Genomic DNA, 24,569 nt, shown 5'->3' with positions numbered 1-24,569 from the left:
AACCGGTTCCCTTCCTGAGGAAACAGCTGAGGGCTGCCAGTTATGTTTGATAACAGCGTGAAGAGAACAGCCTGAGACACATTATTCTACATGCTGGAACTGTAGCAACCAGTGAGTCCCAGGAGATGGGCCATCTGTACTCACTGATGCTCCATTAGTCTTTTGTATATCTCAAACAGTGATAGATACATTCACGCTAGGAGAGAAATTGACTTCATGCTGGTCTCCATTTGCTCACAGTTTTCTTTTCCTGCTTCATTCTTCCTTTTTCTTAGCCAGCAATTTTTTCTACTGCTTTGGGCTTCCAGTTAAGTCAGCACCAATGCTGGGTTTTGGCACTATGGACCACCTTGTAGAAGTAGCGGAGGCATTTTCCTCTATTTTATATGCCCTTCCAACTTGCTTTAGTCCAGTTCAGTACAGTGACCGTCCTCAGTTTGGGGTTCATGTATTAATGTGCTTTCTGGAACCCTGCAATCATGAGTCCTAAATCCAACCACTGGGGGTCACTGTTGTGATTCTCACTTTGTCTATGATTACAACTAGTGTTAGGTCATTGTGCTCACTCACAGCTGTGCACCTAGGCATGGAGAACTCTGCTTAGAGAAGCTGTCAATTGAAAAGACCTAAACATCCTTGAAAAGGACTTGTGCGCGAAATGGCTAAAGATAGGATGAAACCTTTTCCTTTAGGCAGTTTCCATTTTTAAATGGATGTTTGTCACTGTATTTTGGCTTTTGTGGTGTTGTGTTTGAGGATCCTCTCTCCAGGGCAGTTTTGTTCTTTCTGAGTATTTATTTATTTTCTTTGCATTTTTAGCAGATTCCAGGCCTTTCCTGTAAATCTTCTTTCTGGCTGAATTATGGGATATTCACTTTAACTCCTTGCAAATGTACTACAGTCCTGAGGGCAGGTCACCAAATAAAAAATAAAAAAAACAATTTTGTCTCATTTCTCTTCCCATGAGGAAGGGTAATAAATGTACAGTTTAATGTTAAAAATATGCTTTCTTTTTTTCACAAGTGTGCACAGCCGAGTGTGTAGTAATATTTGTAATGCCCTTGCTGCATGGCCAGTCAAGGTAAGTCTGCTGTGTGATCACTGGTGATACAGAAACTTAAACAAACTCATACTCTCCAAGCAAACTCTTTGAAAGCTTTTTTACCACATATTTGTGTGAGCTGACTTAGCAATTTTGGAGTGGCTATTGGCCCTGCAGAGTGTGATTAAATCAAGGCTTATCTATAAGGAGCGCCTGGGAGGATGTAGTGGACTCCACATGACTTTTGGGTAAATCCTTATGAAATGGTACCTGGTAAGAGTGTTGGGCACTATTGCAATAATGTAATCCTTATAGGAAAGCATCCAAAGTCCAGTAGTTCCTGAGCACCAGGTAGTATTTGCTCTTCTTTGGCAAAGAGGTCCGTTAAATTCAGGTTGGTTCCAAAGTGCATGTCTTTCCTTAGCATGGACTCATCCCTTTACATCTCTCAAAGCTGACCTTGTCTTGCGTCTTTGCAGCTCCCTCAAGAACACAGCTTGTAAATTTGGTCAGAGAAGATTATCTGGGATTGTCTATGGCCCCTCCCCAGCAATGCCTTGTGATGCCCTCATACATTAAAGTGTCTGCACCATGTTGCTGGAAGTGCCATGTGGGGTGGGAGACTCTAGATCTCAGCTCTCCCAGGGCGAATCTTCATCTCTGTGAACTTAAGGGAGTACTGCCAGCCAGTCCAAGAGGACCACTCGATGCCGTCTGCATATGAGGTGTGCTGCCCCTTCAGGTACTGTCCATTTAGGTTGGAAGCATGGCAGTTACGGTACCACCAAGCTCCATGGTAGAAGGTGGCACAGTTGTTCTCAGAGTGATCATTGTCCAGGTCTTTGGTGGTGAATTTCATCCCACTGTGTTTCAGGAGAGAGTCCCCTGGAGAAAAACAAATAAAAAAAAATAACTTTTAAAAGGTCCTTACGGAGGCTAATTTTCAAACTGGCCACATAGAATTGAAAATGGTGCAGTGCTTTTGACATAGTATTTTTTGCAAAATTTAAAGGGAAACAACTTACTTTGGGCTCCTTTTACACAGCAGCGGTAGAAATTCTGGCACAGCAAATGCAATGAAGCCCACAGAAATTAAATGGGTTTTGTCGCATTTGCTGCATGGGAATTGCTAGCGTGGCTTTGTAAAAGGAGTTGGTTGTTTGCAATCATTAATTTTCAAAGAGAAAGTGTGCTATTGGGGACTGGGGCAAGTAATATATTTGAATATGAAATGTATGCAATATATCCCCCCCACCATTTAATCAGACCTATCAGAGTGCCCCTTATTAATGCGGCTAAAAGTATGAAGGCCATGCAGACTTTAGCCACATTTCAGGAGTTCAGTTTTCAGTCAGGCTGTTCCTGAGCAAATATTTATTTACTCTGGTGAATTCTTTTGAAAACTGCTGTCATAGTGAGGGGAGCATACTCCCGTCTAACAGCAGCCAGGTACATATTCCCTCAACCCCCGTGCATTGTCTTGCAATATGGTACTTCCAAATCAAATCCCAGGCTTTCACCTACCTGCTGTTCCCGAGTAGTCGGATATGGTGAGTGGGTATCCGTCTTCCTCTGGATCCACAGAAAACAGACCAACCCCAAACGTGCCGTAATGAGCAAAGGCTGTGCTGTTCTCAAAATCCTCTAGATCCACACGCAGCTCATAGTTGCCTTGAATAGTCAAAGTGTGGATCTTCTTGAGCCCTGAAAGTCCAAGATAAAATCTGCCATATGCACATGATCCACATAGCTACCAAAGCCTGGAAATAACTTGCTCTTTCCATATCATCATGCTGATCAATCCATAGACTGATGGGTTGTGTCCATCTACCAGCAGGTGGAGATAGAGAGCAATCCTTTTGCCTCCCTATATGTGGTCATGTGCTGCCAGAAACTCCTCAGTATGTTCTCTATCTCAGCAGGTGGTGGTCACACACAGCAGCAGCTCTGGCTAGGTCTCCAAGCCTAATCTTTAGGTTTTGTTGAGTACCTGGGGTTGAGGGCTCTTCTTGAGCAAGTGCAAACCTGGTGGCGCCAGGTCCCTCCTTTTCTCCACCCTCCCGCTGGCTCCGTTAAAAAAAAAAAAAAAAAATTTTAGACGTCCTTAAGGGCGTTTATTTCGACGTTTATTTAAACATTTATTGCAGCTACTCACTGGAACACCAGATCGTTACAGCTCGGAGCGAGAAGCAGGTAATTTTTACCTTTTTATAGCGGGCAGGGGGTTCCCCGATTGATCTCCACGTGGCCTATGGCGTTGGAGGGCGAGGGCACGAAGAATCGCTCCCCGGACCGCGTGTGCGCTTCTAGCGGGGATGCGGGGGTTTTAAAGTCTGATTCGCCCTTGTTGGGTGTCAGTTTGGAGGCCAGTCAGTGTCCCGGGTCTTCCTCTGGCACGGCGGTTTTTCCAGCCATAAACGCCCATCCCCCGCTGCTCGCCTCCGCCATCTTGGCCAGCCACTCTGCTTGGACGGCTTCTTCTTGGGCCGCCCTTGAGCTGGGAGACGTTAATGCCATGGCCGCCCTTGATTTGGCCGACGGCAAAAAAGCGGCTAAAGTTAAGCGCCGTTCTTCCCGCACGGCTCCTTCGCGGAGTGTCGCGCTGGACGCCATCTTGGATGCGCAGCATGTTGCTCCCCCGCTCTTGCGAGCGCCGGTTGAGGGTGCGTCTAGGGCTGTGGCCCAGGCTGCTGAAATACACAGTCTGGGGGGTTTCTCCCCTGAGTTTATTTTGCTGCTGCATCAGGCCTTCCTTATGCAAAACGCTGCCCCTTCTCCCTTGTCCAATAATGGGGTTGAGGCCCCCGGAAGTAAACGCCCTTGGGTGGATTCCCAGGCCTTAGAGGACGCTGTTTCCTCTGATGTAGATGAGGGCAGCATATCTGAGTTCTCCCAACGGTCCTTTGGGGATTCCTTGGAGGAGACGGATTCCCGCTCGGATGGAGCGGATGACCCCTCTGCAGCGCGGATCTTTTGCTCAGAGGATGTGCCCAACCTGTTACTGCAGGCCATGAGCATTTTGAAGATTTCCTCGCCAGAGGACGTCTCTCCCTCAGCCCCTGTTGGCTCTGCCATTATGCTGGGGATGAAGCGCCCGCCTAGAACCTTCCACGTGCATGATGCCATGCACACCTTAATTTCGGCTCAAAGGGATGTCCCGGAAGCGAGCCTCAAAGTGGCTAGGGCTATGTCCCGCCTCTATCCTTTGCCTGAAAGTGAACGTGAGGCCTTTATTTGGCCTACCGTGGATTCTTTAATCACTGCGGTGACTAAGAAAACGGCGTTGCCGGTGGAAGGTGGCACGGCCCTAAAGGACGCCCAAGACAGAAGATTGGAAGCGGCTTTAAGGTCGTCCTTCGAGGCGGCTGCCTTAAGTTTGCAGGCCTCAGTTTGCGGCTCCTATGTGGCCAGGGCGTGCCTGACGATGGTGCAGCGGGCTTCCCCCTCGGATCCTTCCTTGAGGGCTGACTGGCCGGCCCTGGTATCGGGCTTGGCTTATTTGGCAGACTTACTGTATGATGTCTTGAGAGCCTCGGCTAAAGGTATGGCTCAGACAGTCTCTGCGCGGCGCTGGCTTTGGCTGAAACATTGGTCTGCGGACCATGCCTCTAAGTCCCGCCTGGCTAAGTTGCCTTTTAAAGGCAAGCTGCTCTTTGGGGTCGAGCTGGACAAAATCGTGACCGATCTCGGCACATCTAAGGGCAAGAGGTTACCAGAGGTCAGGGCTCGGGCCAGTGCTCGTCCCGGTATCTCCAGAGGACAGTTTCAGGAAGCCCGTCAGTACCGCCTGGGCAAGTCGGGCTCCTCTGCCCCCTCTTCCTTCAAAAGGAACTTCTCCCCCAAGCAGCATTCCTTTCGCAGAGACCGCCGTCCCGGAGGTACGCCCTCCGGTCCTCCCCCAGGGTCTCGTACCCAATGACGGGGCCCTGGTCCATGGCCCAGTGCAGATTGGAGGACGCCTGTCCTCGTTTCTGGGCGAGTGGACCAGGGTAACTTCAGACGCTTGGGTTCTGGAAGTCATCAGAGATGGCTACAAGTTAGAATTCTGCCGACCCTTAAGAGACGGGTTTGTACTCTCTCCCTGCAAGTCTCCGGTCAAAGCTGTGGCAGTGCAGCAGACCTTGGACAACCTGATATGCCTGGGTGCGGTCGTTCCGGTGCCAGAAAATCAGATTGGCAAGGGACGTTACTCCATTTACTTTGTGGTACCAAAGAAAGGAGGTTCTGTCCGGCCTATCCTCGACCTCAAAGGGGTCAATCGGGCCTTGAAAGTGCGCACTTTCGCATGGAGACTCTCCGCTCTGTTATAGCGGCAGTGAAGGCAGGGGAGTTCTTGGCTTCCTTGGACATCAAGGAAGCGTACCTGCATATTCCCATCTGGCCTCCTCATCAACGCTTTCTGCGTTTTGCAGTCCTGGGCCGACACTTCCAGTTCAGAGCCCTCCCTTTCGGGTTGGCTACTGCTCCGCGGACCTTCTCCAAAGTAATGGTGGTCATCGCGGCCTTCCTGCGAAAGGAAGGAGTACAAGTCCATCCTTATCTGGACGACTGGTTGATCCGAGCCCCCTCTTATGCAGAGTGCGGCAAAGCTGTGGACCGGGTGGTTGCTCTTTTGAGCTCCCTGGGGTGGATCATCAACTGGGAGAAGAGCCAGCTACGCCCGACTCAGTCCCTGGAGTATCTGGGAGTTCGATTCGACACCCAAGTGGGCAGAGTGTTCCTGCCATACAATCGGATTGTCAAACTTCAGGCTCAGGTGGACCAGTTCCTAGTAGCCTCTCCTCTTCGGGCTTGGGACTATATGCAGCTGTTGGGCTCTATGACGGCCACGATGGAAGTAGTGCCCTGGGCCATGGCTCATATGAGACCACTACAACACTCTCTGCTGCAGCGCTGGACTCCGATGTCGGAGGATTATGCTGTGCGCCTTCCCTTGGACCCAGCAGTGCGCAAGGCGCTGAGCTGGTGGCTGCAGACAGTCAAGTTGTCTGCAGGAATGCCTCTGGTGACCCCGGAGTGGATTGTCGTCACGACGGACGCCTCTTTGTCGGGCTGGGGAGTCCACTGCTTGGGAAGGACAGCGCAGGGGCTCTGGTCTCCTGCAGAGGCAAAGTGGTCTATCAACCTCCTGGAACTCAGAGCCATTCGGTTGGCGCTTTTGGAGTTCATCCCGGTACTGGCGTTGAAGCCAGTACGGGTCCTGTCGGACAATGCCACGGCTGTGGCCTATGTCAACTGCCAGGGAGGTACCAAGAGCGCCCCTCTAGCCAAGGAGGCCATGAATCTATGCCAGTGGGCGGAAGCGAACCTGGAACAGCTGTCAGCGGCCCACATTGCCGGAGTCATGAATGTCAAGGCGGACTTTCTCAGTCGCCATACCTTGGATCCCGGAGAGTGGCAGCTATCTGCTCAGGCGTTCTTGGACATCACGAAGCGCTGGGGCCAGCCGAGCCTAGATCTGATGGCGTCATCGGCCAATTGCCAAGTGCCGCACTTTTTCAGCAGAGGACGGGACCCTCGATCCCTGGGAGTAGATGCTCTTCTCCAACAGTGGCCGACACAGGAGCTTCTCTATGTGTTCCCGCCCTGGCCCATGTTGGGCAGGGTGCTAGACCGGGTGGCAAAGCATCCGGGCCGGATAATCCTGGTGGGTCCGGACTGGCCCAGACGTCCCTGGTATGCGGACTTGATCAGGCTCTCAGTGGACGATCCTCTGCGGCTGCCAGTGGAGCAGGGCCTGTTGCATCAGGGTCCCGTGGTGATGGAGGATCCCTCCCCCTTTGGTCTTTCGGCCTGGCTATTGAGCGGCAGCGTCTGAGAAAGACGGGCTTCTCAGACAAGGTCATCACCACTATGCTGAGAGCGAGGAAGCGCTCTACTTCTACGGCTTACGCCAGGGTTTGGCGTACCTTTGCAGCGTGGTGTGAAGCAGGCTCACTTTCTCCCTTCACTGCTCCAATTTCTTCAGTGTTGGCGTTCCTGCAAGAAGGTCTGGAGAAAGGCCTGTCGCTCAGTTCCCTTAAAGTCCAGGTAGCGGCTCTGGCTTGCTTCAGGGGCCGCCTGAAGGGTGCTTCCCTGGCTTCGCAGCCAGATGTGGTGCGCTTTCTCAAGGGAGTTAATCACCTGCGCCCTCCTCCGCACTCAGTGGTGCCTGCGTGGAATCTCAACCTGGTGCTAAGAGCCTTGCAGAAGCCGCCTTTTGAACCCTTAGGGCATCTCTGAAAGACCTGACGTTGAAAGCAGTCTTTTTGGTGGCTATCACTTCAGCCAGAAGAGTTTCCGAGCTCCAGGCACTCTCATGTCGAGAGCCCTTTCTGCAGTTCACGGAGGCAGGAGTGACTATTCGCACAGTGCCTTCCTTCCTGCCCAAGATTGTTTCTCGCTTCCATGTGAATCAGCAGCTCTGTCTCCCTTCCTTTCGTAGGGAGGACTACCCAGAGGAATACTCTGCTCTCAAATATCTGGATGTGAGACGAGTCATCATCAGATACTTGGAAGTGACCAATGATTTCCGGAAGTCGGATCATCTGTTTGTCCTGTTTGCAGGTCCTCGTAAGGGTCTGCAGGCTGCTAAGCCTACAGTGGCAAGATGGGTCAAGGAAGCTATTGCAGCGGCTTATGTGGCCGCGGGGAAGGTGCCGCCTATCCAGCTGAAGGCTCACTCCACTAGAGCTCAGGCGGCCTCGATGGCAGAGGCCGGGTCCGTCTCCTTGGAAGAGATTTGCAAGGCGGCAACTTGGGCATCGGCCCATACCTTCTCCAGGCATTACCGCTTGACTGTGGCTGCTCGGGCGGAGGCCCGGTTTGGAGCTTCAGTGTTGCGGTCAGGGATTTCAATGTCCCGCCCTGGGTGAGTACTGCTTCGGTACATCCCACCAGTCTATGGATTGATCAGCATGATGATATGGAAGGTAAAATTATGTATCATACCTGATAATTTTCTTTCCATTAATCATAGCTGATCAATCCATAGCCCCTCCCAGATATCTGTACTGTTTATATTCTGGTTGCATTTCAGATTCAAGTTTAGTCTTCAGTTCCTGTTCAGGAGGACTTCGTGTTCAAGTTTTTTCAATTGGATTTTTCAAGAGTTGAGACGAGTTTGTGTTACAGTGAGCTGCTGCATTCCTCTCCCCTCTGTTTTACGGGGCTGGATTGAGACATAACTTCTGCCGGCGCTCCCTCCTGCTTCGTGCGGCTGTAGGGCAGCTTTGTACCCTTCCCGCTTCGGCGGTGTTAGGGTCAGTCAGCTCCTCCCGCGGTTGCAGTTGCAGGATAAGCCAGATCCCCCCGCATCGGCGGGGTGGTGTCCCTCCCCCGCTCCGCGGGGTTGAGCTGGACGGATTCCCCTCCTCCACTTGTGTGGGGATGAGCTGGGTTAATTCCCCTCCCCCGTTTCGGCGGTGGTGAGCTGGGCAGAGTGTCCCTTTGTGGGTGTAATTCTCTAAGTGCTGAGTCCTGCGGATGGAGCTTGGATATCGACATACTGAGGAGTTTCCGGCAGCACATGACCACATATAGGGAGGCAAAAGGATTGCTCTCTATCTCCACCTGCTGGTAGATGGACACAACCCACCAGTCTATGGATTGATCAGCTATGATTAATGGAAAGAAAATTATCAGGTATGATACATAATTTTACCCTCCCTGCAGTAGTGAATGCCCTAAATTTGCCTTTGACAACAAGTAGTCAGAAAAATAAGTTATTTTGGACCAATAGTGAACCATTAATCTTCTACCTGGTGTATGGTAATGTCAATACACACTGACAATACCATATACCAAACATCCTCTTAAAAGAACAGTGGAAGCTATTCTGTCATCAACATCTAATTCCCTAGTTTCATTAGGAACTTGCAGTCTAAACTTCTGGTTTCCCTTGTATAGTATGGGCAGATCATATCTCCTTTCCTTGGTGCTTCAGAGAAATTCATGTTTCATTTTAACCCAGTCATCAAGGCACATCCAGCCAGTGGGAGTTTATAGGATTCCCACAATGAATAAGCATGAGAAATTATGCATATCCTGAAAATCAGACTGGCTGAGTATGCCCTAAATGTAGGGCTGCCAACTAGATTCAGATTTGCCCAACAAGGTTAATCCCATCCTGGGCTTACCCCACTGCATGCAGGGACATGTAGCCTTGCTTTTCGTAGGGAATGCATGCAGTGGGGTAAGGCCAGGATGGGATTAACCTTGTTGGGCAAATCTGAAGCTAATTGGCAACCCTACCTAAAAGCTGGGTCCAGAACATTGAGCTTACTGGTCTAAAATCCTGCAGCGATCAGCTTGTTTGGGATGAGAGTCTTTGGACTTTTGATGAGGTCTAGAATGAGTTTGGTTTGGAGGCTAGGCATTATTATCAATGGTTGCAAGTGATTACACTGGGAAGTGGGAATTCAGAGTTCCAAGGATTGGTGTTTAAAGATTGTTGGAATGACTAGAAGAGTATCTGTAATATACAGAATGGTTAAGTTTGCATTTAGGTGCAGAGCACTGGAACATGTTTGGGAGAATGATTGGTTGGTGGGGGGGGGGGGGAGTGAGTTTTCTGATTCCTTGTGGGAGTACTTTTGGATCAGGGTATGTAGGCCATCCCCTTGGCTTCAATTACATAATCACTCTTCTTTATAGCTCATAGAGCTCTCTGGATGTCAGAGTTATCTGGGGATAGGTCTGATGTCTGGTCTTACAAGTCTGTTCTGGGATCCTTGTTTCATATGTTGTTTGACTGTTCTAATTTAAAGCAGTTGTGGGATCTGGTTTGGGATCGGATTCAGTGTGGGTTTGGTATTCAGGTTGAGCTTAGTTACAGGACTGTAACTTTGAGATCAGCTGTGTTGCTTCTTGATCTGTGGGGGAGGGGGGGGTAAGCTAAGTTGTTTGATACACTTATCGGAGTTACTATTCAATCAGTCTTGTCTGGGTTGAGTCTGATTGGGTGATGGAATGCTGTACTTCTTGTCAGAATGTATGAGGTGGCTACGATTAAGAGAAGGAATTTGGCATCCTTTAAGATCATGTGGGCGCCACTTGATACGTATTGTCAAGTTAGCAATATGTAGTTTGTTTGTAATCTCAGCATTGTACTACTATGAGACTCATTTTCAAAGCACTTAGACTTACAAAGTTCCATAGGTTACTATGGAACTTTGTGATCTGTGAGGGAGATGGGGAGCTTTTGAATTTGGAGTTGATGCTGTTTCTGTATTTTAATTTAAAGTCAATAAAAATATTGAAGTAAAATCCCACAGCTGACTATCCCCCATCCTCAACGCTCTCTTAGCAGTTCTATTTTCCATTCCAGATTCTAACCCTAATCCTAACCTAAGGGTCTATCTTCCTTGCCCAGGGGTGTAGCCACGGGTCGACTGTTTACTTCCTCCCCACTTTGGCAGTCAGCAGCAACAACACAGGCCAACAAGAGGAGAACTGGAAGTGTTTTTTTTTTAATCTATACTGCTTAGTATCTGCCCCAACAAAAAAAATCAGTCCTGGCTGTGTCACTGCCCCTACTCCTACCGCTACCCTATTCCTAATCCAGAGACTCAACCTTACCTAGCATAACCCATCAGTTCCATCTCCTCTGCCCAGAGCCTAACCCAGAGGCTCAAACTCCCCTACTAAGTCGTCTAACTGTAAGTCAGCAACTCGGTCTCCCCTTTCTCAAGGGCTGCACATTTCAAACTCCAATGTAGTAGCTCCATGTACTCCTACCCCCAGTTCTATCCCAGAGGATCCATCTCCTCTAGCTGTCTCTTTTGTTTCTAGCTCTTCATCCTCCTTCCTACAAAAACTCTTACTCAATGTGATCATCTCCGTGCTCCCCCCCCCCTTTATTTGCTATCTTTTCATCTAGAGCATGGGAGACTAGAGAAGGGACATATTAGTTTGAATAGTTGTTCCTATTATTGCTTTGTACAACTCCGTTTTCCTTTTCCATGATTTGCCTTTTACATCCATTGTTATTGCCCCTAACCCCCTTGGCCTCTACTGTAATAATGAAGCATACTAATATAATTACCTCTCCACTGAGTGGGAATTTAATTAAATTGCTTCTGAAAGATTATCAATGAGGGATATCCAAGATCACCACCTCCCACCCGCTACTTGCCATGGAGTTGACGTGTGTTCATCTTTCTGCATGGATTGTAGTGGAGAGGGAAAGGGAGCAGGGGAAAGATGCAATGAGCTCCCTGTTCAGTTGGTGGGTCTATATAGCAAGCCACACTATGGTTATTTGATGAAGGCAGGAGACCAGCTCATGCATTCCTGCCCCAGGACAATACATGATATGAGAATCACTCATGAATTGCAAGCAGATCAGAAAGAAAAAGGAGTCCAGTCCAGAATTCCAGCTCCTGCTGTAGAGAATTCTAAAGGATATTTTGAAAAAGGGTTTGCATCTAGCACTCCTCTTCCTTCTGACAGGAGCCATGTGCTTACTATACATCTCCTCTTCTTTCTCTGACCTTTATAATTAGTTATTCTGTACCTTCCATTGTCCACCCCATTAATCACGAACCCTACTTTTTCCTTTCATGCTTCCTTCTGAAGTTAATAGACTAATACTGTTTCGTCCTTAAGACTAACCTGTCTATCTGCCTCATCTTTTTTTATAGTAATACATCAATTGTTCTGCTGCTCTTTTACCACCTGCTGAAGACCCCCATAAGAGAAAGATGGGTATTCTGTGTGCTTGAGCACCTCTTTCTGCTTTTTTAATCTCTGGAGAGCTCCAGACTCAGCCCTTTGCTCCTGCATTCAGATCAGGTCTGTCAGCTGAATGCTGGAAAAGTGATCTCCAAGCATCTTTGTTACCGCCAGCAGATTTCAATAAAGGCTGAATGCTGGCTCATTAAACTATGTATCTGCTAAGCTGGGGCTTGAACCCAGTTAGAAGTAGAAGCGCAGAGAGAACATCCCCTAGATACCAGCACCTTGAGCCCTGCAAGTAACAGACAGACTCCCAGTTCCAAGAAATGGTGTGCCACTCACGAGACAGAATGAATGCTTTGTTCCTAACACTGGACATGTTGGGAGTGTAGCCAAGGGTGGGCTGTGCCCCCCCCCCCCCCACTTTGGAGTCAGGCCCACCCAATGCGCTGTAGTAGCATTGGTCAGTGATAAGAGATCAGGAGGCAGTGTCAGTATTTGCACTTAGTGACCACCCATGTTAGCCTCAGGCCTTATCAAAAAATTAGCCCTGACTGAGCCACTAGAGCACCCTGCACCTGTGACTCTGTATCCATTGTCAGAATATTATCTATTTCTACTAGTATTCTTAAAATAGAAGGACAATATTGATGATAATTACAGTTACAGATCTTTCTGATCAGGCCTACCCTCAGTAATTTGCCTTATTTCCAAAGCACTGACAGTTTTTTTTTTCTGTCTTAGTGACTTTGACAGCTGTTGCTTTTTTTTCTGTTATCTCATGAAACATGCATAGAAATGTATCTGTCCTTAGTATGATGGTACCTAACCACAGCTCTCCTTTCAGACGCCCGAAGCCATCCCGATATGCTTCCCATCCTCGGAAGAAGTTTACCGAGCCATCCTCTCTCCGCTGAATCACCTGGAAAGGGATGAAAGAAGCTGGTTGTGAAGACTGAAGAATAAAGCAGCCCTGAGCATGCAACCACAGAAGAGAGGAAGGACTCTGTATGGTGTCTTGAACTTTTGCAGAGGAACTGGGGAGGGAACTCATCCTTATTCCTTTGTTGTAGACACGCTTTATTTTGCTGGCAAAGAATAGGGGAGGGGGAGAGAAGCCTTTTTAAATAAGGCCTTTAGAGAAGTAAAGTGAGTTATTGAGATTACAGAAACAATAAAGGGATAAACCACTGAGGTGGAGGAACAAGACGGAACCTTATAAAGTCCATAGGCAAAGGCAAACGTGTATGTAGGTATCTGACCCCTGAGGCAGGCGGCATACCTGCCAAAACAGGCTGTGTTGGGTCCAGTGGCGTACCAAGGGGGGGCGGTGGGGGCGGTCCGCCCCGGGTGTCAGTGGGTGGGGGGGTGCTCCGTCGGCACTGCAGGCAGCCCACGTCTTCTGCCTCCTTCCTGCTGTGCCTTAAAGAAAAATCTGTAAAGCGGCATGGCAGGCATGCTTCGTGTCTGCCCTGCCTGCTTGTAAAAGAAAGCACCGGCAAACCTCGTCGACGTCACGACGTCGCGTTGGGTTTTCCCTCACTGGGTCCCATGTAAATAAGGTAATCTTTTTATTGGACTAATTTTAATAAATTTTGACTAACTTTTGGAGAACAAAACCCCCTTCCTCAGGTCAGGTTAGGACACTGTAACACACTATACTGTATTGACCTGAGGAAGAAGGTTTTGGCCTCTGACAGCTAGATGTATTAGTCCAATAAAATGGTATTTTATTTTCTATATTTGTTTTATTTCTATTTGTTAATTTGTAAAGTGGTGATTGGTATTTGTTAGTTTTTTTTCAAATTTACATCTGCTGTCTTTATATTTTGCACAGTACTAGGGGACATTTTCTGTTTCTGTGGTGTTGCATTGTATGCAGAGTCTGGCATCTTGGGGGTTCAGTTTAATTTTTGTCTAAATAGAAAGTTTATGATTACTTATTCTGTAGTGGATTAGGGTGTATCTGTGTTTGTGAAAAAGACATGGCTTTCAGTTGGCATTGACTGTGCAGGATCCACGATCTGTACTATTCTGTCTGGTTTCGTTTTACAATAGGTGAATTGATGTTCTAGTGCTCACTGTAGTGTTTAAGATGCTTTCCTTTTCCTTGTGTGACTCATAGAAATGACTGCTTATGGTATGGTAGAATTGCTCTATAGGTCCTGAGTGTTTTGTATTCTCGGTATGCCTAGTACTGGATTTTGGAGGGGGGTGTTAAAAAATGACCGGCCCCGGGTGTCAACTACCCTAGGTACGCCACTGGTTGGGTCCCTTTGATTCTTCAGTAAAACCACATTTTTTTTAGTGTCTTGGGTATTGGAAGACTTGTCTATTTACCTTACTGTATGCCTGCAGCAGGGCAATGACAAGGTGTAGATTAGAAGCCCTGGAATCCAACTTGGACCTTATTCTTGTGCACCACAGCGCACTTACAGGAAGAAGGAGATGAAATTGAGCTATGGAGACAGGCTGACTGGTATGAAATTCCTGGACTAACTGATGCGCAGAGAAAGATGAGGCAGCAATAATCATCATCAGCCCTAGTGTACAGAGACCAGGGCGGAAACAAAGGGCAAGACCTGACTGGGATCTGAGGGCCCAATGCACAAAGCTTACCGTGCTTGTAACGTTTGCTTTAGACTGGTAGTAGCTGGTCTAAAGCAAATGCTATTTAGTGTCTAATGCACAAAGGGGTTCTGCGTCCCTTTTATCATCCTCTGTAGCAGGTACCAATAGCCCAATGCAAACGTATTACAACAAGCTCATTAGTATTAAAATGAGCACTCTGAGCGATGCACAGACATTTCTGTGCACTGAATGCCTACCTTTTAATGTGCAGAATTTTCCAGCAGGTCTGGAGCTGTTATATATGAGGATGATCTGGCTGAGCAGTCTGCTTGCACTGCAGTTTGCTGGATGTAGAGTACTTGTATTAAATTGCCCATCCCTGGGCAGACAAGGGCTAGCAAATGTAAACAGAGCAAATACAACCCCCCCCCCCCCCCCCCCCGCAACACAGAAAACACTTCAACTGAGCAAAGGATTCACAGACAAAGCATTTTCTTTGTAAACTTACCCCCCCCCCCCCCACACACACACACAAAAAAAATCTTGAGTTACCACAACTGTTTTGCAATAGCATTTTAAATAAAATAAACAAGTTTAAACACACAAATACATTTTATGCTGGTCACGTGCTCCGTAGGAGTGAAAAACCAAGCTTTGAAGGTGGAAGTGCATGCGCAGAATATCAACGCTTACCGAGAGATTGTTCTGTGCATGTGCTATGCGCTTTCTTTACCGAGCTGCTTACAGATTTTCCAAGCATCTCATTTGCAAGCGATTTCCTTTGTGCATCGGTCATGGTTTCAAAATCGCTATGTTCACTGGCAGATATAACTGTGCATTGCGTTTAATGGTGACTTTTGTGCATCGGGGCCTGAGTGTCCCCCTACATACTTGCTTATGCCGGGGGTAGCCTCTAAGTTGGCTTAACCATTAGGAAAACTAGGTAGTCACCTAGGGGGTAGCATTTATCTGGTTAAGCGGCTTTTGGAAATTGTCCTACTTATGTAAATATACAAAACAAAATATGATGTCCATGTTGCTCAGGATTGTTCTGGAAAGGATCATATTGAAGAAATCATGAATTATTTGAATCTTAAGGGGGGAGAAGGCCTAGGGGCTTGATCATTAATTGAAGCAGTGCACCAAAGCTAAAGGTTTGCCTAGGGAGCCTGAAACACTTGCACTGACTCTGGCAGCTGGTTGGGATGCAAAGGAATGCAGGGCCTCATTTGCATAAGTCAGTAACAGCCAAAATTCAGAGCCATGCATGAAAAATCAGTTGCCCATTGGTAGGGCTGGCCTTGCCTTATGGTACCTCCAATAAAAATGAGTAAGCTGGAGAGAGCATGGAAGAGTGTGCAGAGGTGTATGTATCCACTACAACGTAGGTATAGTGTTGCCAACCAGCCGGTATTTGGCCGGCGGACTACCTGGTTTCATGTAGGGGGAGGCTGACAGCCAACAGAACAAAAAAATGATAACATCAGTGCTGGTTTTCTGCCAACCACTAACCCCAGGGGCGGCTCTGTCCACTATTTCCCTTCCCTACCGGCCAGTTGACTCTACCACCTTGCTCTCTTTGCCTCCTCAACCCTGCCTGTGACCTGCTGCAGAGCCAGCAGTAACAGCAGAAAGAAAATGCAGGGCCTCCTTCAGCCAGTGAGTGTGCAGAAGGAAAGTCCCAGCTGTGTCCTGTCCCCACTTTCACACCCCTTATATGGTGTGTAGCCCCACCCAGCACATCCCAGGATGCACTGGGCAGGGCTGGGCGCCACCATTTGCGGCATTGAAGGAAGAGGAGGGAGGCAGGTTGCGTCCCTCCTCGAACCAAGGTAGGGGGGCGGGCGGCAGATGCAGTGACACCTTCACACAGGGACCCTTGCCAATGCTGGGGGTTGGGTTGGGGAGGGGGGACCGGCGCCCACTGGACCACCAGGGACCATTTGCTGGCGGGGTTGGGGGGGCTGAAGACCCACCGGATCTCCAGCACTCCCTGAACCTGGAGGGGGGATCGTCGGGGAGACCGGAGGTCCACCGGACCTCCAGCCCCCGTTGCTTGGGGCAGGGGTAGTCAGGGCCTGGTGATCCCATGGACTTCCAGCCCCTGTGTTTGACAGGTTTGGGCTTTTGACAGCCCAGACCTGTCAAACAAGTGCGGGAGGATTGTGCTGAGTACATGCTCAGGCACAATTCTCCTGCACTTCTACCCCATGATCAGAGATAATTGCGCTGCTTAAATTTGCATGCATTATCTCTGATCATAGGTCTAATAGCGCCCCGCACTGTTCCAGCGCTACTTTAGAGTGCTGTTTGGAACAGCGCGGGGCTTTTGATCATCTGCCTGTTTGTACCTTAAAGGTAGGTGCTCCTTTCTGTGCATCATACAGAATGCTCCTTTTAATACTAATGAGCTCATTGTAATACATTTGCATTGGATTTTCACTAGCAGCTATGACAAATGGTTAAAGCCATACAGAACCCCTTTGTGCATTAGACACTAAATAACACTTGCTTTAGATCGGCTCCCGACTCCAACTGGTCTGAAACAAACATTGCAAACATGGTAAGCTTTGTGCATTGGGCCCCCAATCATAAATCATTTCAATCTAGATAAAATCACAAGAAAAAAAGACCTCAAACATCAAAACACCTACTCATTGTTCACATAGGCGCCCTGTATTAGAGGCTTGGGGAGGCTAAACCTCCCCAGCCCAGCTGTGTGACCTTCCCCGCCCATGGGCATTGCCCCCCCCCCAAAATGTAGCTACTTTCCCTCGAGGCCCGCCAGCTCACCCAACACAGACCTAGACCTGCCAAGTCGGGAGACTCCCGCTTTGGCGGGTCATCTCCCACACTCCCGCCAAAGCGGGAAAGTCTCCTCTTCTCCTCTTCAGTGCGAGGTGCATGACAAAACAAAAAATGTAAAGAAGCAAGAGCGGGCCGTAGCAGCCTTCAAGCATGGGCTTCAAGCACTGCAGCCACTTCTCTCTCTGCCCCTGGAGGAGCAGCAAGTTGACATCGACTTCCTGCTGTGCTCCGGGGACAGAGAGGAGCGGTTGCAGTGCAGACAGCCCATGCTTGAAGGAAAGCTGCTACTGAACAGCCCCGCGCTTGTTCCAGCTGTTGGTCTGTTGCAGTTCTCGTGTGCGGGCCGGCCCCTGTCAGGTGATTATCTCTCTGGTGCAGTTCCTGCCCAACGCTCCTGGGGGCTCCAATGCGGTTACAGCTTTGGGGGCGTGTAATGCGTGTTACCTTTTTTTTTTGTTGGGGCGCTGCTGCTGAAGAGGAGAAGCAGCAGTGGCCAACAAATTAATACCTGGTGGAAGGGGGAGGGGCAGGTATGATGGGGAGAGAAGGAGGGGACATGGAGCAGGGCTGGAGTCCTGGAGAAAGGGAAAAGCTGCTGAAAATGAGGAGAAAGTGGGGGGGGGGGGGGGGTGAAAGAGGGAATACGCTGGAAGGAAGGGTAGGGAGAGAAACTAACAGCAGGAGAAACATTGAAGAATGGGGAGAGAGGGGGGGCATGATGAATGGAAAAGGGTAGAGAGAGAGACACTGGATGGAAGGAAGGGGATAGAGAGAGAGAGACACTGGATGGAAGGATTGGGAGAGAGGGGGGTAGACGTTGGATGGCAGGGTCGGGAGAGGGGGTAGACGAATGGAAGGATATGGAGAGAAAGAGGGAAGAGGAAGACAGAAGGATGGGGAGATAAAGAGGGAAAACGGATGGAAGGATGAGGAGAGAGGGGGTAGACGGGTAAGGGGAGAGAAGAGAAGAGAAATCACTGGACATGTAGGGGAGGGCAGGGGAGAGAGGAGATTTGCTAGATGGACGGATGGAAGGACCAGGGAAGAGAGGAGATTTGCTAGATATGGATGGAGGGGAGGGGAGGGAGGAGAGTTGCTGGACATGGATGGATGGATGAATGGAGGGGAGGGCAGGGGAGAGAGAAGAGTTGCTGGACATGGATGTAGGGGAGGGGAGTGAGGAGAAATGCTGAATATGGATGGAGGGGAAACTGCTGAATTTAAGGACTGGATCGGAATGCTTTGAGGGCAGATGCTGCAACTGGAGGAAGGATAGGGACAGGGTGCCACAGATGCTAGACGGAACGCATAAGGACACAGGAGGATGGTGGACATGGTGAGTGAAAGAATATCAAATGGAAAGAAGACAGCATAAAACAGAAGACACTGGGACCAAAGTGAATAGAAAAACTAAATGCTCAGAAAACAAAGGTAGAAAAAAGCATTTTATTCAGAATGTATTAATTGGAATATGCCAGCTTTTGGAAATTTGCATCTGTGATATTTTGCATGTAAGTTTCATTTTTTCTAGTATTGCTGCATGCAGAGTCTAACTTCTTGAGGTAACTTTCCAGTTCAGTATTTTGCCTTCATATTATTTTATTTCTAGTTCCTTGTGTCATATCTGTTGTCATATGTTTTTCATGTGTGATCAAGGTGCAGTATTCTGCTAGCATGTACTATTTGCAGCCCTTTTGGTTTTGTTTTCTTCACTAGGTAGTGTATTGGTGTTTTAGAGCCTGGTGTAATTACAGTGCTGCCTTTCCACGCATAAGATTGTAGCTCGTTCTGTCCTTGGAATTAGTGCTGTTATGGTTTGGTAAGTTTCTGAGTGTGTTTTTGCACAAGTTTATGTATAGTGTTTTGCAGTGGAGAGATTGTGTGTTGGCCATACTAAGGTGACATCAACACTTTAATTTTAGTTTGTTTGTCATAACATCAGACATGGTTTTATAATATTTTGGAGGATCTGATGTTGAATTGTTAAAGGTATTAATTGTGACTATTTTACTTTTATTTATTTATTTTTCCTGTGTGTTGTCAGACAATTATGGATGTAAGCCACGCCCCCGGCACCACCCATAACCCCGCCCCCTTTAGCCTCCCCAAACAGTTGGGCCACCGACCGGCTATGATTGTTCAGCATCTTTCACTGGTGTTGGAGGATCCCCGGGGGAGGGAAAGGTGAGAGAGATACCTGACTATGCAGGGCAGGCAGGAGGAAAACAGAGACATGCTGGACTATATTGGGAGTTGGGTGGGAAGGATGGGTAAGAGATGCATTTCCAGACCATGGGAGGGGAGGAAGAGAGAGAGAGAGAGAGAGAGAGAGAGATGACAGATTGCAGGGAAGGGAGTGGTGGGACAGAGATGACAGAACTCGGAGGTGGGGAGAGAAAGAGGCTGCACTGAAGAGGGAGTTGAAGGAAGAGAGAACTCAGATAAGGGAGTGGGGAATAGAGGGGGAGAAGAGATGCTGGACCCCCAGAGGGAGGGAGACAAAGTTGTAGTACCAGGGGGAGAGAGGGAAAGAGATGCTGGCCCTTGGGTGGGGGTGGAAGTGGGAATGGTTCAAGGATTTTGCTGTATGTAGGCTCACCAGACTGTTATGGAAATTGTGAAGGATGTGGACATGGATGGTTATTTTTGTAAAGAGCTATGTTGTTACAGGGGCTATTTTGTCTGGGTATTATGTTGGGGTGTCCCTCAAGGACTGTGGCTGCCCACCCCTGGCCTACAGGATAAAAGAAGAGGCCTGAGGATGCAGCATGAAGCACTGGAAACGCTAGACTCTGCATTCCTCCAGCAGTGGACAGGAAACCTTTCACCTATCCAAATATACTAACCCTATACAGCAGCAGACCTAAAACATGAGTACTGGCTGCTCACCTCTCTCTCTCTCTCTCTCTCTCTCTCTTGTAATCTTATTCTCAGATCACCTTTATAGTATTTTCAGTAAGAATCTTTATTATATCATCTAGTTACACTTGGATTCAAACACAAATTTTAACAATCAAGTGTCCTTGAAATCACATTTTCATTTTTATTAATATAGTTTGAGAATTAGACACTGATGTAGAAGCCTGTACAATAACTTTGGAAGGCAACAACTTCCCTGTCAAAGAAAAAAACATTAACAACTAGAGAAGGGAATGTTCCTTAATTTCGGAAACGTCTTTTAAATAACTGTGACCAGGTTCATCAACATTAATCTTACAGCATCATCCTCTGGTTTTGGGAAATTAAATCTGATTTAATCTCGCTCCTCTGTCTTTTTTCCATTCTCCCAATCAGTTTCCATTAATCCTACTTTAGACAGATATTAGAGACTAAGACAGAGATGATATAATCTTCTAAAGAATGTTCCAAGGATTTACCTTTTACATAAAGATGAGTTTCTAGTGAAGATAAGAAAACATCTGTTCCTTTCTGAGCTTTAGATTCTACTCCATTGGAAGATTCTGTTATACCTGGGGTGTGCAAAGGCTGACCCACAGGTACCAAATTTTTATACAGTGGTAACTGTACAAGATAGCAATCCGTAAAATTCCTACTAAAAGAACAATTCACTGGAAGAATTTGAATGGGTTTTACATTTGCCCTCCATAAATGGATAGAAAGAAAAATATTTCAAAAAAAGGTAAGGAACAAGTAAGACTGAACAGTATTCAACCAACTTGTAATTACGAGATGTGGAGACTCATTTTCAAATCACATAGACTTACAAAGTGTATAAATCTGTGGTCAATAAGATGGTGGACCACTGTGTAACTCTTGAAATGACGGCTTTTTTTTCCTGTGGAGCAGAGTTTGCCCAACTCTGTAAAACAGCAAGGTAAGGTCAGACAGTATTTCAGTTTAATCTTATCTTAATATTCCACTTGCAAACACAGCAACAGGGAGGGGTGAAGAAGGAAGTTAAGCCCTAGGACTATTCTGTGCAAAGATTTATGGTTGGAGGTCGTGAGAGACTGGTTTTCCTGGAACAAGTAAATCAAATGTTTTTAGATAAGGGAGCCGTCAACTGAGACAGCAAGTAGCTGAAACAGCAGACTGGGAATTGTCATGTACACATAGCAAAAAGGTATAAAAGGGATGGTTTATTACAACAAAACCAGGAATCTTGCTTCCAGGCTGGTCTAATTCCTCCACAGGAATAGAAAGGAAAAAGACTATTTGTATGTACTACTTATGAATTGTAATTGGCAAAGCAGCAATTAGATGTCTATTTTCCTATTTGTAATAAATAAGCTTCTATGATAAATTTATGATTGGCTAATGGCAGTGGTGTACCAAGGGGGGGGGGCGGTGGGGGTGGTCCGCCCCGGGTGCACGCCGCTGGGGGGGTGCCGCGCGCTGGTCAGCGTCGTTGGTTTCCATGCTCCCTCTCTGGGGCAGAGGGAGCATGGAAACCAACGACGCTGACTGGCGTGCGGCACCCCCCCCCAGCGGCGTGCACCCAGGGGGGATTCTTTTGCCGGGGTGGGGGGGAGTCTCTTCACAGGGGGGGGTCACGCTACATGGGGGACGCTGTACCCAGGGGGGCGGGGCACATCGGCGATCCGGCCCGGGTGTCAGCGCCCCTCGGAACGCCACTGGCTAATGGTGTATTGCTTCCTGTGTTCTTTAATCCAAATTATTTTATCCAGGGAATAAATGTCTGAAAGTTTAGCTTTCCATCTTGCAGCCTGTCTGATAAGGAGTCATAGGTATAAGATTAAACACAGCCAAGGAGTTTTTCTCCAAACAAGGAGAACTTCTCTATGGCTGAAGTGTGGTCCCCTCCCAAGGGCAGGGGTTGGGATTACAAAAGTTACATAGGTTACTATGGGGCTCATTGTCAAAGCACTTAGACTTAAGAAGTTTCATAGGTTACTATGGAACTTTGTAAGTCTAAGTGCTTTCAAAATATGCCTGTATGTAACTTTGAAAGTCTATGTCAGTGGTTCCCAAACCTGCTCCTGAAGGCACCCCAGCCAGTCAGGTTTTCAGGATATCTTCAATGAATATTCTTTGTGGGTATCCTGAAAACCCGACTGGCTGGGATGCCTCCAGGACCAGGTCTGGGAACCACTGGTCTATGTGCTTTGAAAATGAGCACCATAATCAGACACACTCCATTTGTATCAAAATCCTATGCAAAAGAAATATTAAAACTGAAAAGTAGATATTGAAGCCAAAGACCATAGCTTCAGACTTTTCCTTAAAAATAAAAGTGATAATTCCAGAAGCAGCACTTCTCCCAAACAGCCATATCTAGATCAGAAAACAGAATGTCCATTTTTCAAATATATGTCACCAAATCTTCTCAAGTCCAGAATATTGCCAGGTAATGCTAGTTCCGACAATAAAGACACAGGTTTCGGGGTTTATTAAGTTAAAGATACATTCAAGCTGACCACCATGATCCAATATCACCTTCATCCCCAAATCAAAAACGTGAGCTATGGAAACACCAGAATCCCAAAGCAGGCACCAACAAACGTCTGGTCTCAGATCCAGTACCCAGAACCAACTGCAACTTGGCAAAGAGCCAGCTCTCCTTTGCCTTGTGCATGCCAAGACACCACCCCCTCAGCAAAGCTTCATATTCATAGGTCCAGTGGCGTACCAAGGGGGGGGGGGGTGGTCCGCCCTGGGTGCACACCACTGGGGGGGGGGGGGGAGGTGCCGCGCGCCTGTTGGCCAAGTCCGCTCGTTCCCTCCCTGCTGCTCCCTCTGCGCGGAACAGGTTATTTCCTGTTCCGGGGCAGAGGGAGCAGCAGGGAACGAGTGGACTCGGAGCCGACAGGCGCGCGGCACTCCCCCCAGCAGGTAAAAATGCACCTGGGGGGTCGCGCTGCACCCAGGGGGGAGGTAATTTCACCGGGGGGGCTGCGCTGCACCCGGGGGGGGGCGCATCGGCGATCCGCCCCGGGTGTCAGCCAGCCTAGGAACGCCACTGCATAGGTCCCCACATACCAAAGAGAATGCAACAAGCTTGGAACTCCAAAAACAGAGCAGAAAGCCAGCTAGCAGGAATAATAATCAACAGGAGTATAAGACTAGTAACTCAACCGGAAAGGAGCAAGGACCCCAGAACAAATCCAAGATTAAGAAAGGAAGCTTCTGTTCTGTGCATCCTACTCAGGTACCATCTTAACTCCTCCCCCTGTTTCTATTTAGATTTTTTTGCATAGCTTAGTAGTAGGACTTAGGGAGGAGGGCCAACAGGGTATTACATATGGAGGCTCATTTTCAAAGCACATAGACTTACAAAATTACATATGTTACTGTGTAACTTTGAGTCTATGTGCTTGGAAAATGAGCACCTTACTAAATCTGGCATCCTTTATACTGTCTACCCAGGAAGGCAGAGAAGCAAATTGAATGGCAGGAAAACCTAATTTGGACATCCTGGGAAAGGATTAATTAATGATAAGGTTGGTTTAGTAAAACATTTGCTGTATCACCTTATGTACACTGCCATGCTGCTCCCTTTCACATTAACAAATAAGAGTGAGAACCAAACAGCAGTCCAAAGAGTAAAAACTAAACACATACAATAGAGCAACTGCATTTCTGGAGGAGGGAGCAGAGAGCATTATACTATACTAGTAGAAAAGGCCCGTTTCAGACACAAATGAAACGGGCACTAGCAAGGTTTTCCTCGGAGGGTGTATGTTTGAGAGAGTGTGTGTGACTGTGTGAGAGAGAGAGAGTGAATTTGCGAGTGTGTGTGCATGACAGAGTGAGTGAGACTGTGTGCGAGTATGTGTCTGTGAGAGAGAGTGTGTGTGCCAGGAGTGTGCATGTGCCTGGGCCCCCCCCCCCACCCACCCAGTTCCAGTGTCCCCCCTTCCTCCATGTTCCAGGGTGGTCATCGTCCCCCCCCCTCCCTCCCTCTGTGTTCCAGGGTCATCATCCCACCCTCCTTCCGTGTTCCAGGGTCATCATTCCCCCTCCCTCCGTGTTCCAGGGTCGTCATCATCCCCTTCCCGTGTTCTAGGGTCATCCCCACCCTCCCTCTGTGTTCCAGGGTCGTCGTCCACTGGGTCCGCCCCATTTTGTGCTGATTTGCTGCTCCCTGTATCGCGGCTCCTCCCCTCTCCCTTCTATTGGCCAATCTGATGTCTCTTCTCTGGGCTTACGTCATAATGCATCCGACGTCATCTGATCTACACAGCCTAGCAGACCACCTCTCAATGTGCCACGGTCCCAGGCACAGAACGTTGGAGGTGAGAATTATTATATAGGAGGATTAGCAGAGGTTGTCTAGGAAGGAGACTTTTTATCAGGTCCTGATTTTGAACTTGCATCCCAAAGCAGTGTGGGTTTTACAAACTTTTTATCTCACATTATCTAATAGTCTAAGCAGTTTCCAAATAACACACAAAGTAATAAAACATCATACACAACAACTTAGATGTAACAGACAAAATGTGACCTACAAATCTGACTACAAAATAGCCAGAGAGTAGCAGTAGACTAAAAGCTTTAAGGCACAAATACA

General features: G+C 47.9%; 1 protein-coding gene across 1 annotated transcript in view; it reads right to left on the bottom strand.

The window, feature by feature from the left end:
• Positions 1-1,667: 1,667 nt before the first annotated feature.
• Positions 1,668-24,569, bottom strand: part of FIBCD1 (fibrinogen C domain containing 1) — a 42,163-nt gene continuing 19,261 nt past the window's right edge. The window contains exons 5-7 of the mRNA XM_030206836.1: positions 12,524-12,620; positions 2,567-2,746; positions 1,668-1,927 (exon numbers count right to left, since the gene is read on the bottom strand). Of these exons, the coding sequence (XP_030062696.1) occupies positions 1,668-1,927; positions 2,567-2,746; positions 12,524-12,620 (537 nt within the window). The remainder of the gene's footprint in view (positions 1,928-2,566; positions 2,747-12,523; positions 12,621-24,569) is intronic.

Source organism: Microcaecilia unicolor, chromosome 6 (genome assembly GCF_901765095.1).
Source record: "Microcaecilia unicolor chromosome 6, aMicUni1.1, whole genome shotgun sequence".
NCBI classification, from domain to species: Eukaryota; Metazoa; Chordata; class Amphibia; order Gymnophiona; family Siphonopidae; genus Microcaecilia; species Microcaecilia unicolor.
The sequence above is the reverse complement of the archived record's forward strand: the minus strand, read 5'-3'. Positions and strand labels throughout refer to the sequence as shown.